Source organism: Accipiter gentilis, chromosome 5 (genome assembly GCF_929443795.1).
Source record: "Accipiter gentilis chromosome 5, bAccGen1.1, whole genome shotgun sequence".
NCBI lineage: Eukaryota > Metazoa > Chordata > Aves > Accipitriformes > Accipitridae > Astur > Astur gentilis.
The window spans coordinates 43,399,187-43,413,363 of NC_064884.1; the positions used below are offsets into that span (position 1 = coordinate 43,399,187).

Here is a 14,177-nt window from a genome sequence, read left to right on the forward strand (position 1 = left end):
TATGGGATGAAAAGAATGGATCTTCTCATTGTGGCAGGGAGCAAGGTATGCATTTATTAAGAGCATCTCTAAATGGGCTGATAAGTGCTAATGTTGTAGTTTAAGATCCACTGAACCATTTGTTGGTTTCTATTACATGGAAAAAAATGTGGTAGATTTCTGATCCTGGTTTAAGTGTGTAGATTATTAATCAAATTGCTTATCCCAGAATATTTAGGATTTTTCCAGATAAACATCTTAGAAAAAGTCAATTAAGCCACTGTTTCCAGAAGAAAGCTGCTGTGTGGAAAGTTCTAGGAAGTTCCTACCGTGAGCAGCTTACAAACTAATTGTTGTCAGTTGTCCCCTTAATGTTTGTGTTTGAACAGCATTTAGCACAGTGGGGCTTTCATCCTGTTTAGGTCTTGTAGTCATTCCTAGGTTAAACGTATCCTCCCAGCACCATATTGTTCTCTGAACACTTTCTGACATGTCAATATTTTTCTAATAACATAATGTCTGGGACTTCAAGTATTACTTCAGGTGTTGTCATGACCAAGCTATGTGGAGATAGTTTCTTGTTTGCTCTGTCTGGCATCACTCTCACAACTGGGCAAGTTAGCGCTTCCCACTGTCACATTACTGTGCAAAAAAACTAATTTGGAATTCGGTTACCTAGAGTCTTTCAGCAGACCTGCTTTCTTGGTTCTTTTCACACAAAACATTTGAATAATTATGTAAATATTTTAGCTTCCCAATTCTTTTTTTTTTTAAATTTCAGTTCTATTTTACTTTCTGGCTCTGTGATGTGATTAATCTGTATCTTAATTTTGTGCAGTTGTGACAGAACATTTTAGGTAATGTGATGCTGAAAACAGCTTGATAGCTAGCTGACATGATCTGTCACAATCTGCAGGGTTGTGGCCAAGAATTCCATGATACGGATTTTAATTGTGGGTGGTTGTCATGCAAACTACAGCTTGTCCTGCTCTCTGAAGACGACATTGTCAACATCAGTTCAGTTAAAGATGAGTTGGAATAATGTTTGTGCAGTTTAAGTCTGTGATTTAAACTAGGCTTTGCAATGTGGAAAAGAGAAGGGTGGTCTTTAAGCCTTTGGGATTGGATTTCGATTCATTTGAGATCATCTCTTCAAAGTAAAGCATGTTGGTGATTATGTGTATTTCACATTGCTTACATGCCCCAGCTAGGAAACAAAGCTTTAAATGATTTCTCATTCTATTGACATGATGGTCCTTTTATATTGTCCTTGGTGTTACAGAAGGTGTCCTTCTGAAACATGCTCAGTCTTAATGCTGTAATTATAAATTAGTATTTTGATAAAATGCTTTCTTTTAAAAATGGCTTCTTACAGGTGCAGCTTGTTGGTTTGGATGAAGAGAGCTCAGAATTCATTTGCAGGAATACCTTTGATCACCCCTACCCTACCACAAAGCTTATGTGGATCCCAGACACCAAGGGAGTATATCCAGACCTGTTGGCAACCAGTGGTGACTATCTGCGAGTGTGGAGAGTGAGTAAATTCTCCCTAGAAAAAGATGAACCATTATATTAATTATGCTGCATATTGATCTCATTTTCCCTCTAGACCAGATTTTTTGAAGTTAGTCGTTTTCCTTTCAGGGTGTTTTGCCCTTGCTACAGCGTGGAGGTTAAGACATAAAATCAAGTCAGAGCACTTAATTGCACTTAACTGCAATAATGGGACTTAATTGTGAAGATTACAGGAGAAGCAGAATTATCATGGTAGTTGCTGTTTAAATCACCTTATTGAAGATGGAGATGGTGACTGTTTTCTAGAGCTTTAGGATGTAAAGCTTAGAGGAAAGAAACCCAGGATTAACACCTTATGTTTTGGAAGTGCAAGTGGAACAAGTCGTGTGATGTTGCTATTCAAGTCAGATGTTTCACTTTTTCTAAAGGTGGGCGAAACAGAGACCCGTCTGGAGTGTTTGCTGAACAATAACAAGAACTCTGATTTCTGTGCTCCACTGACATCATTTGACTGGAATGAAGTGGATCCTTACCTTCTAGGTGAGACTGACAAAATGCTGCATTTTCAGCATGGAAAAGACATGCTTTTGAATTTAGTTTAGTGAAGTCCAGGCTGTGACTGACTGCTGTGTCATTGCACGTCCACTGGTTAATTTGGTAACTAACTAGTGGACAAACTTCTACATCTTAGAAACTGCCATTGTCTTAGGTTAAACATAAAAAAAAAAGAGCAGCTCGTGGAGACTTTTTTGTATTGAAAGGTGACCTGTCCGGTACAGAATGGGTCACTTAAGTCTAGGGATGTTCCCTATTTGCAGATAGGGAGTCTCAGTCTTCAGGGCTGGTGAGCTGTTGTTGTAGTGCTAAGTAATGATGTACGTGAACTCCTGTGACTTATTTCAGTGTGTTCTGGAGTGGATAGAAAACTATGTACCAAGATTTGTCTTTTGTGAAGCCATTTCAGCAGCAGGAGTAAAGCCAGGAGCCCTTAATTCAGTTGGAGGAGGGGGCTGAATGCTTAAGGTTTAATTATAGCCTACGGGACAAACTGTGAATCCAAGATGACTGATCCAGCAGAGGTTTGTTTCCCAGAAGAGTACAGCCATTTATGTCAGGGGGATTTGCCCAGAGATTAACAGTGATAATATGTCTTAGTAATTATTTACTACATGATTTATTTTTTGTGTTGCATCTCTCATCTCTTAAGAGCTTTACTGCTAGCCCCACCTTCAGTCCACAGAAACAGTCAATTAATAATAATATGCTATCGCAACACTATGATTGAATTTTGGTTTTGACATGCGCATGAGACTTGAAAGATAGGAAAGCTCATCTCAGAGTTGCATCAGGCTTCTGAATAGATTGAAGTAGACATGAGCTATTTACACTTTATTCCTGTGTGGAAGACTATTTCTGCAGCTAAAAGGTTTGGGTCATTTAAATGCATGGTAGACTGTTAGCTGTTTGACATTCTTGATTTTAATTGTATGCTGTTCTTGCAGCTATTTTGATCTGTAGATGTTGGAGGATATTACATGAATCCAGCAAGTGATTAAATAATTTGTGAGAATATTAATTTTGCTAACAGAAGTGTTTTTGTTTCAGGTACCTCTAGTATTGACACAACCTGCACTATTTGGGGTCTGGAGACAGGACAGGTTCTTGGAAGAGTAAATCTGGTCTCTGGCCACGTGAAGACCCAGCTTATTGCACATGACAAAGAGGTGATGGCTTTTTTTGATTGTTTACATTGCATGTTTTTTAAGCAGTAGAAAAGGAACGGAACTTTTCTGCTTTCCCCCTTGTTCTTGAAAAATCTAATGATCCAAAAAGATAACTTATCCAAGATTAAGATATATAGTTTTGAGTACCAAACTAAAACTACACTATTGGCTATCAAAACTGCTCTGTTTACTCATCATACAATCCCGACTTGAGACTATGCTTGTTTTACTAGATTATGCTCCGGAATATTTTAGAAAAATGAGGTAAAATATCAAACTGAAATTGAAATCAACTGCATATCGAAGGCAATAAGCAACCTGAAGATTCTTTCATTTTAACATAATATTACTTTTCAGCAATTAATATAAAAAATCTGAGTCTGGGAAATTGATATATTTAGTTTCAGTGAATGACCTTATAATGACATAACCCTTTTAAGTTTCGTTCTCTCCTTTTGGCAAGTGTAATAACTAAAAACTTGCTAGGAACATCAAGTATTTAGCAGAATATGTCACAACTGGATCTGCTATCCGTATGTAAAGTCCATTTTACTGCAAATTAGGAGGCAGCGTGCTCTCTAGATCTAAGGTTGTGTTTTTCTCTCTCCTGTTTCTGAGCAGGTGTATGACATAGCATTTAGCCGTGCAGGTGGTGGGAGAGATATGTTCGCTTCAGTTGGTGCAGATGGCTCAGTGAGGATGTTCGATCTCCGTCATCTGGAACACAGCACCATAATTTATGAGGACCCACAGCACCATCCACTGCTGCGTCTCTGCTGGAATAAGCAGGATCCTAACTATCTTGCTACAATGGCCATGGATGGCATGGAGGTAAGGCAGCAGCTCATCTTCTGTAGGTGCTAGGGGTTGTGATTTTTTGAGGAGGTGGCTTGGTACTAATTAGCAGTCAGTTCTTTAAAGTAAGGGGGCAGTGTCAGTATCTGAACTGGAGTATGATTAAGGACCAATTGTTAGGGCACTAACTTTAGTAGGAGTTAAAGTAGTAACTTTAGTAACTTGAAGATCTCTATGGCTCGTATGTATTTCACCTGGTTTATGAGAAGGGTCTGTGAGCCAGTTGGGCAATAGTTTTCACAAAATCTTAACTGCCAGTGTTTTAATCACCTTATTCTTTCTCAGTTCAGTATACAAGACAGCGTATCTTAGTTTGCCACTTGTGCCACTTCAGAGCAGGGTAATTTGTTTGCCCTTTTTGCATAACTCACAAGCCCTCCCTGTGGGGTCTGACTCCTTTTGGGAAACACTAACCAGCTAGAAGCTATTCTTTGAGAACAGTGTTTGCTTGCCAAAATATTTGGTTTCCTGGAGCAACAAAAAAATGCAAGTTATTAATTTAGTTGGTTTTTTGTTTCTGAAGGTTGTGATTCTAGATGTCAGAGTTCCCTGCACGCCTGTTGCTAGGTTAAACAACCACAGAGCATGTGTAAATGGAATTGCTTGGGCACCTCATTCTTCCTGCCACATTTGTACAGCAGGTAAGTGTGATCCATTCCTATCCAGCGGCATCGGTGAATCTGAGAGTCTTTCACTGCATTTCCAAAATCCTCTCTTGCCAAAAGCTTATGTGGATCTCTGCCTGCCTTTTGCTAAAGAATACCTGCAGTTTAGAAGCCCTTTACTAATAGACTTCCCTAAAATTTTTATGGAAATGGACACCTACTGGAGCTTATTGCGTGGAAGTAGCAAGCCCAGTGCCCAAACTGTGCATCTGCTTTGGCTAAGCTCTATTAGTTTAATGCTCCTTATTTCTTTGCAATCTACTGTTTAAATGTTTTCAGTTTCAATCTACTGATCATTTGGTTTTCAACTCTGTCCTGGATAATGTAGAATGATTCAAGCTTATTTTTTTGTAGCGTAATTGTATCATTGCATCTCTGGCTTGAATACCCATGAGGACTGCAACAGCCATATCCTATATAGCTTCTTGGACTATATGCCTGTTAGTAGTCATGTACAGACATCTCATTATACTTTGATTCTACTTCGATTTTTCTCTTCCATTTGCAGCGGATGACCATCAGGCTCTCATCTGGGATATCCAGCAAATGCCTCGTGCCATTGAGGACCCTATCTTGGCCTATACAGCAGAGGGAGAAATCAACAATGTACAGTGGGCATCAACTCAGCCAGACTGGATAGCTATCTGCTACAACAACTGCCTGGAGATTTTGAGAGTGTAACATTACTGCTTCATGCCACATTGAGGCAGGGCTGTATAATTTCCCCTCCCCTCTAAAGTAAGAACAACACAAGTCAAGTGGCCAGTATCTGTTGTTGCTTTGCATCTACTGTTACAAGAAACTGTTACAAGAATCAATGGCAGGTGTCACCTGTCTCTCCAAGACTCTAAAATGCAGAGACGTGCTGAGCCTCTTGGACCTTCTGGGTTCTGGTTTTCTTTTTTTTTCTCAGTTAAAGTTCTGTATATTTGTTTGTTAACTGTATTAATAAGCTTGCAGGCTTTTAAGTTGCTGCATATGTCCATGTGTTTGTCAGCCAGCTGAGGCAGCACATCAACTAGTTTAATAGATGCAGGTGCAAAACAAGGTGGGGGAAAAAGACATTGATGTTAACAGCCACCTTGGCAGGAATCTTTATCATTCCTGTTGTTGCTGCCTCTAAACTGTTTAAACATTTGTATGTTTTTTATATATTGGGCTAACTTTCTATTGAGTAAGGTTTTTCTCCCTAATTCTTACTTTTGATATGTGATCCACTTCCATATGCCCAAAGCAGGATCTATTCATTGATACAAATCACAATAACACTGCAGGCTCCCTGGCAGTAAAGGCCTGCCAATTAACTGTTGCCTTGGCTCTCTATACCTGGTTACCTGGGCAGAATTTTCTGGTGCTGTGAAGTACAAGTACTTGTTGCACAATTTCTTTACACTTTTCTGATGCTAGAGGCAGTTGTTACTGTGGTAGGCCTTATTTTTAAATTATAACTGAATTTGTGTGTATCCTGCAGTTGTGTTAGCTAACAGAATGGTAATAGGTTTCAGAAAGAAGATACGTGCATGACTTAAGCTCCCAGGAGGTAAACAACTCCTGAAAAAATGTGATTTGTAATGGACTTGGGATTGACACTTCCAATCAAATGATTTCCCCTCGGAAGACTTGCTATATAAACCAAAATAAAATGGTTTCACACTTTGTAGCTTGCTTGATTGGCAAATAATATGAGCAAGATTTTTGTGGTTAGCCTGTACATTGAAGCTTCTTTGTGTTTGGCCTGTGTTCCTGGGAGTTCTTGAAAGGAGTGCAAAGCGATCTTTTTTCCGACATGTATTTGCTTTGTACTGTCAGGTCTTGTTGAATGAGCGAGATGAGTTGGAAAGGCTGGTCTGCTATCCAAATGAAAGCTGTTTCTCTGAAAGAAATGATTCCCTAATGTAATGCACAATGATGGGTTTAAAAGGAAAGAAACTGTGCCATAGAGGCTAAGGTTTGGCACTTGTCATCCTCGTATCTATTGGGGATGTGCCCAAGGGCTTCTGTTTCTGTTTTGAATAGTGGATCGCTCTACAGTAATACTTTTCAATCAAAGCTGAGTGGATTAGGCAAGATAAAAATCTTTGTTGATAACATAGCTACTCGGATGAATGCTCTGCAGTACTCTCCCAATGAAGACATGACAACCATAGCTGGTCTGTAAGGGTAGACCAGCTGAGTTTTGATGTAAATGTCAGAAACTATCAAAATTGTCTTTCCACCTAATGAGTATTCACCTGCAACTGGAGGCAGCATTATAAATAGTAGGACACTGGAAAAGTTGAATCTTGTCAGTTTATGTAGGAAAGGCAAGTTGCGAAAAGCAATTGCTGTGAAACGGTGAAGCTGATGCTGAAAGCGCTGTCAAATACAGAACAGAATTTGAAAAGTTTTGTCATTCTGGACATACAGAAATACCCTTCTACAGGCTGCTTCTCAACATGGAGCTCAGAAAAGCACTGCCTTGTGAATTTGATAGGAATTCATTAGGGAGAGCTGTATTCCATCACCCCTTTTAATATTGGAGAACCAAGAGACTCTTAACACAGTTCAAGCTCATGTTTTGTCAATGATGTTCTGTGTTCAGTTGTGGGATATCTGACAGAAAGCTTGACTTGACTTGAAGGTCCGGTTTTCTTATTAGCAGCAGTGCTGAGAGTAGTGTGTTCCACAGACAGATTTGATCTAGATTTCAGAACAGCATTAGCCAAACAATTAGGTTATCACTTTTTACAATAGCACTTCATCTCAAAGTGGAAAATACTTATGCAGACTGAAGTGAAAATTCGGATTTTCTTGGCAGAAGCATATAATGGCATTCACAGCTTTAGATACTCATGTAAAATATGTATACAGGCTTGCCGTGTACTGTTTAATTACAAACGGTAGGCATAATATGCTGTGTTACTAAGAGGGAACTACCTGTAATATTAGTACTTTTTGTAGTCCCCTTTATGCTTCAAAGTCTCATGCTCGTATTGATGGCATGAGTAAAAGATGAAATGTGTCTGTTGCTTAACTTAAAAATGCAACTGTAGAATTGTGCTTTAAAAAAAGGCATAAGATAATTTAGTTGAAAGTGAAGTCGCTAGAAGACTCCATAGGCTATGCTAAATGGCAAATGCAATTTATTCCTAGAGGAATACGATCTGTTACACTAAGATGATAAGAGAGCATGTATAAAGGGGCTAATAGTCTGAATAGCCAGGTAGCTTTTGCTACTGTTGGAAAACAATTCTGTTGTGAATCTGAAGAGGATCCAGTGTCAGTCCTTCCATCCATAAAAGTGCTTGAAGTTAATTTGTGGAATTGCGTGCTCATTCCAAACTCGTCAAAGGCAAGTGAAGGAATCTTGTAGGCTCCGGTGGATTCTAAATAAAGCCTATATCCTGTCAGTTGGTCAGTTGGTGTACCTTCTGGGTCTACAACATACTGCTTTGGGCATAATCCATTGCCATTCTTCATATGAAATTACATTTGAAATCACTAGAGGCTGTTTTGGAACAGGGAAATGCTACTTAAAATAGCTTCTTTTCAAAGAAGTTGCTTTAAAGGTTAATGACTGAAAAGACATGAAAATCCTCATGGGTGAGATGTTCTGTAGTGCAAATGGCACTTCCATATAGAGAAGGAAGTGAGACACTTTGATGCCCTTTTGCCAGCACCTGCTGACACAGTGGCAGAGAGCTAACAGTCTACTTGCTGGTTCAAGTTTATTTGCAAGATAAAATAAAACCCTGAGACTTGTCACTGTAGCTTGTGAATCAGAAGATACAGTTTATCATATTTCACCTGCTTAACATTCAATTGTTGGGTGTAAAGCCCCCCTAAGCATTATTTTTTCCCAAAGTTTATGAAAAAAATACTTCAATATTCGACTTCAATAACATTGTGCTTACTGCACAAGCAGAGGATGCAGAGCAGCTGCTTTCAAATGCCTCATATCCCTTGAGTATAAAGTAACATTAAGGGAAAAGTGAGCATCAGTGAGGTTATCAAAGCAGAAAAGCACATGCTATTGTTGGTACAGGCAAGACTGATTCTGGGACAAAAATATTTTTCTCTGACTTAAGTAGTTCTGTATCACTTCTCCAGTCAATTAATTCAAGATACTAAGCTATTGTTTAGTTGTTACTTTCTGTTTAAACCAAGCTTTCCATAGATTCCTATGATTATGTGGACAACCTGTTGCTAGTATATTGGCTCTCAACCAGGAGATCTTGACGTGTAAAACTCATTAGCGAGGTGAAAATGTACAGAAAACAAGTTGGATGTTGGATTATCATGTAGTATGCCAGCTCTGTTAATTGTCTAAATGAAATGGGCTATGGTAGGTTGCATCTATGGGAATTGTACTTCTGCATGCAGGGATTTAAAAGGCAAGGATTTGAGTGCTTTGACAATCTATTTAGAAAGAAAACAGTGGTTTCAAAGAATGATACGAAAGGAGACTGATAATACAGGTTGTTCCTTATGGAACCTTGAAATGTACTTAACGGGGGAGGCATTGCCTCTCATAAGTCAAAGTTAATGATCCTTTCAAAACTTAGCTGTAATTACTCTCCTGAATGTTCTGGATAATAGTAAAAAGATCTATTTTTGCCTGGTGTTGCAATGAGAAAGCTGCATCAGTCTCAACTGTAGATCACTGCCTGCCAGAGACTAGGTGAGGGGAGGAGTCCAATATATTGGAATTTGCAGATGCTCTTGTGCTTGTTTTAAATGTAAATGAAGAAAGCTGAGTGTGTCTGTTTTGTTCTCTTGCAGATGGCACTTTAACAAGTATATTTTTGGTAAGATTAGGAGGATAGTCATCTCTTCCTCAGCCCTTTTATGGTAGGCGTTTGTCTATGTTTTGTATAAAATGTTAAATACAACAGTCACTGAAATCCTAAACTGGTTGTCAGTATCTAGTGGACCTTCATCTGTTTCTACTGAACATCAAAAATGTGAGCACTTGATAATACTGTTAATGTTAAACTGACGCTCTGTATTCTGAGACTGACACAATCTTGCAAAGCCAACCCAAGTAATGTAGTGTTGCTTGTCACCCGGAGTGTCCCCTTTGCTTAGGAACTTGGTGTTTGGGAATCTTCTTTTCCACCATCCGAACACGATAGCAGTAGTGGCAGGTTGGTTGTGTAAAGACGTAGCTGGATTCTTTGGATAACTTTTTTTTTGATTGGAAAAAATGCAGCTGCTGTCTGTAAATTCATACAACCTTAATTCTTGAACCTGTCAATTCCATATGTTAGTGGTGTTTTAACTCTTCCAGGACATACTGGAAAGGATGAATGGCAGCAAGGGTAAGCTCTCGGATCAATAGATTGCACAGTTACAGTTCCATCAAAGTACTGAAGGGTTTAGTCTTCCCACTGCTGGTTAGCAAAATGGTCCTACCACCTCAAATCCAGAGTGTGTTATCCTGTCAGTTAACACAAATTCTCTGATACATATTTTCTGCTTTCTGCTGTCAGACCAATATTCCAGAGCAGGCCTGTATTTATTGTAGAGTGGGCATCAAAATGAGGTGTCCGAAATTAGTTCTGGAATGGGCACAAAAGGTACTGTCAACTATGTCCCTGTTTCTCTTGATCTTTGCAGAGAATCCAGGGAATTAATTGTATGTGGCACTTAAAGAGCACTTTCTTATGCTTACTTAGAGATGCAGCTGTATTTCCCCCTGCTTACCCAAGAAGACTCAGAAATGTCTCATTCTCAAGGATATTGAGAGGAGTACAGCATGCCCCTGACTTTTTTTTTTTAGGAAGAGATCTCCAGAACTTCCGATCAGCACCTTTTACCAGCACTAAAAATCAGTTATTAAAAATGCAGCTAAATACCAGCCACTGAATGCTTATCTAGTGATTCATGGCAGACTCCAGAGGCAAAGGCAGTTGTGAGACTTGCTTGCTGCTGCCTGATGTCAGATGATAACTTTGTCTGCCAAGTATCTCAGTGGCCTGTCGTGCAGCCTCTGATACTCAGTACTAAGCTAGAATTTCCATAGTCATAGAAATAAAATAAAAATTATCTGTGTGGTTTCCGTCAAGTTTATTTCTTTTCAGAAAATCCAACAAAATTAAGAAATAAGCTATTTCCTGAAAAAATACTGTGGCCATGAGTAGCTGTAAGCCCATGTTCCAGCTCTCATCCCTTGGAGTTTGCTTTCCTGTTTGCAAGACGTGCAACTCGAGTCTCCTCTGTTAGAGATGAGGATTGGTCTGTCAAATCTGAAGAAAGACAGAAATGCAAGAACCAGTGAATGAAAGAGTCCTAGTACAGCTGAGAAGCGATGTGTTGCTTTTTTTTGACAACCTGGTAAATATGAAATCTACTATTTAAAAGGAACCTTTTTTTTTAAACTTGGGTTGCTAGCAATGTAAAATGTAATTTAAATCTGTTGCGCCGAAGCATTTTTGTTACCAATAGTCGAGTAGGAGATGTTTACTTTTATGTGTGTTTTCCCTTCTGCTCTTCCCATTCACAGTCCCGTTGTGGTTATTTCCTGAAGGTGTAATCTTTGTAGCATGATTGTACAAACATCCATATGAGATTCCTGACTTCTTGTTCCCACTAAAATATGTTAAAGCAATAGTAGTTTTACTTCTGTCCTTCTTTTCTCCACCTTCCGTATTGAGATTTGCAACTTCGCTACTATACTGTCCTAGAGGAATCCTAGTATCCTGCTATTCAACAGACATATGTTGTTGACATGGATAACTGCAGTGTCCCTATATTCCTTTATTTTTATGGAGAAAATACAAAAGGTTTTGTTACAATGGATTTTAACACCTAGTCATGGAACCATATTGTTGAAACTCTGTAAATTTTAAGGCAATTTTCTGAAATCGCTTGAAAGTGGAATGTTGCATCCTTTTATGCTATTTCCTGCTTCCTATGTAGTTTTATTCAGATTTTTTAACCTTCTTTCTAAGTTTCAGCCTCCTGTGTATTAGGTACAGTATTTTCTGCCTTTCATACTTTGTAATAAAAATGGAACATTTGTAGATTGACTGCAGTTCACTGTGTGGTGAGTTAAAAACTGGTACATGTGGGGGTGAGCAGGGAACTACTTCAATAGGCTTCATGTATCCTGCATGAAGTTTATTGCTGTAAAAGGGAGGGTGATTGCTTTACCTTGTCTCTGCAAAACTGGAGAAGTGTATTTGTCTCTCATCCTACCGATACCCAAACAAACTAGATAATATTGCCAGATAATTGTAGCAAATCTAAGTTGCAAGTTACTCCGAATAATTATTTTGTTAGGAACCTAGTCACAACAGAACTTGGTTAATATTTGAAGTACACCCGCATTTACTGTCTTAAAACAAACCTACTGTGTGGTCCCTGTATGCTAGTGGTGTTAGTGCTTGTTCCCTGCACAACAAATGGTAATTATCTGCCTGCATGTTTTGTTTTTGGTTTTTAAGATGAGGGGGAGAGGGATTTTTTTCTTTTTAGTTCAAATAATTGGCCTCTAAGGCTTTTTGAATACAGGCAAATTGAAGACAAAGCAATTAGGCACTTAGCTTCTAAGTCTCTCCTGTGTATGGGTGACCTCTGTTAAAGGGAGTTTTCTTTACAGGCTCTGTCGTTGGTGTCATTGTTGCTGGAACTAGGACCTAGAGGAGAGTAGGGGGGCAGAACTTAGAAATTTGGTTTTTACCTTAGACCTTGGTGAGCAAGACTGATGACTTCAGTATTTAGATCAACTAAACTGTTGTCTGACAACACTGCATTCCTCTCTTAATTCTTTGTCTACTGGCTTTGAAATAAAAGCTTATGAAGCTTCATGACCACAGTGGAAAGAGTTGCCTCTAAAGATGCTGGTGTTTTTAAGCTATATATGGACTTTGTTCTAGTAATCTATATTTGGAAAAGATGCTTTCCTTTTAAGAATTGTTTGTCTCTTACCCTAGAAATGTATTTACATCCTCCTAGATTTTTTTCCTTGGATCTGTGCTTTGGAATTCCCCAAAGAAGCTTTCTCGACTTCCACTCTGGTCAAAGCAAGCAAATTCTACAAATTGGAGCTGCTAGTGCAAAAAGTCAGGAACTGGTAGATGATATGAGAAATGGACTGCCTGTCAGTGTGGCAAAACATGTGCCTTAAGGTCCTGTAGAGCAATATGGGTAGAAAAAGAGACAAGGAGAGGTTCTCTGCCTTTTTCTAAGTATTAAGGAACAGCTGACATCTGGCAGGGCCGACTTGCTTGCTCTGCGACCCTGGGAAAGTTACTTCTTCTCTCATACCAGTTGTAAGTGAAAAGCACATAATTAATCACTGATCAGTAAGTGGCTTGAAAATACTTGAAAATGAAAGAAATCCTGCACTGTAACAGACGATACTACCCACAGGCGTAGAGAAAAAGTGATGTTTCCGATCATTTGAAGCCCTGACACAGTAACAAGCATTTAATCTTGTGCTTTTTCATTAGTACTGTTTTATAAACAGTCCAGACTACCAGCTCAGAAGGAAGTAATGATCTAAAAGCATATAATATTTTTCACATCCTTCCTCCTCTTCTTTCTCTTTAGTTTTGCCCACTCCACAAGCAGAATGGCTGCGATTTTTTTAACGAGACAGCTTCAGAGCCCCCTCTACTGGAATGCTGTCAGCAGTGGGACAGGCACAGCCCTCCTGCAGAACAGGACACCGCAGAATAGGACAGACAGGTATGCAGCTGCTCTTCAGGGACTGGGAATAGGTTGCTCCAGGCGTACTTTTAAGGAGTTTCACGTGGTTGATGTATTCTGCTGGAGGTGAGGTAAGGTTTGCCCAATATGTATTCTGCCACGCTGTCCTGAAGTTGGATAATGATGTTAGTCTTCCATTAACTTTGTTTTCAAAGCTGAGAACACAACAAGAAAGCGTTAGCAGAATCGGAACTGCCTGGAATCAGTGAGATTGCTCTTCTTTCAGATCTGCAGAAAAGAGTGCAGAACACTTTCATGCATCCTTTGAAGATTTACAGGGTTTCTCCTCCTCCGCCCCTTCAATTTTTATTTCTTCTCAGTGTTCCTGTTCAGTGTCTCTGGCTGGGCAGCCTGAAATGTAGAATAAGGAAGTTTTGGCATGGGACAAGGCTCAGCCTGGAGACTGCTCAGCTCCCCAGGAAGGATGTGTCTACCTAAACAAGAAGGGAAACAGGAAGAAAAGAAGAAATAGTACATCTGATAGCAAGGAGAAAAGGCTCTTTGAGTCAGACAGGTATGCTTCAGAACATGGAAATACTACCGAAATAGAAAATAAGATGATGGCATAGTGATTAAGAGACTGGGAAAAGATGCCAGGACTTAAATCCCAAAGGTCTACTCCAGACTTCCTGTGTAACTTTTAACAAGTCAGTGGCTCTCTGTGCAATGCCCTTTAATCCCTAAAATAGGGATTACATTTCCTTTTCTTACTTCATGCTGCGTGACAGCATTAAACAGTTAGGTC

General features: G+C 39.3%; 1 protein-coding gene across 3 annotated transcripts in view; it reads left to right on the forward strand.

Moving 5' to 3' along the window:
* Nucleotides 1–14,177, forward strand: part of DCAF7 (DDB1 and CUL4 associated factor 7) — a 31,071-nt gene that overhangs the window by 5,985 nt on the left and 10,909 nt on the right. The window contains exons 2-8 of one of the 3 annotated variants that reach the window (XR_007506066.1): nucleotides 1,355–1,513; nucleotides 1,923–2,034; nucleotides 3,100–3,218; nucleotides 3,840–4,049; nucleotides 4,597–4,714; nucleotides 5,247–5,476; nucleotides 13,274–13,946. Coding sequence is in view for 1 of the 3 variants with exons in the window: in XM_049800892.1 (XP_049656849.1) it covers nucleotides 1,355–1,513; nucleotides 1,923–2,034; nucleotides 3,100–3,218; nucleotides 3,840–4,049; nucleotides 4,597–4,714; nucleotides 5,247–5,419 (891 nt within the window). In the remaining 2 variants the exon portion in view is untranslated. Of the gene's footprint in view, nucleotides 1–1,354; nucleotides 1,514–1,922; nucleotides 2,035–3,099; nucleotides 3,219–3,839; nucleotides 4,050–4,596; nucleotides 4,715–5,246; nucleotides 11,749–13,273; nucleotides 13,947–14,177 lie in introns of those variants that run through there. The other 2 variants (XR_007506067.1, XM_049800892.1) reach the window with 2 other exon arrangements.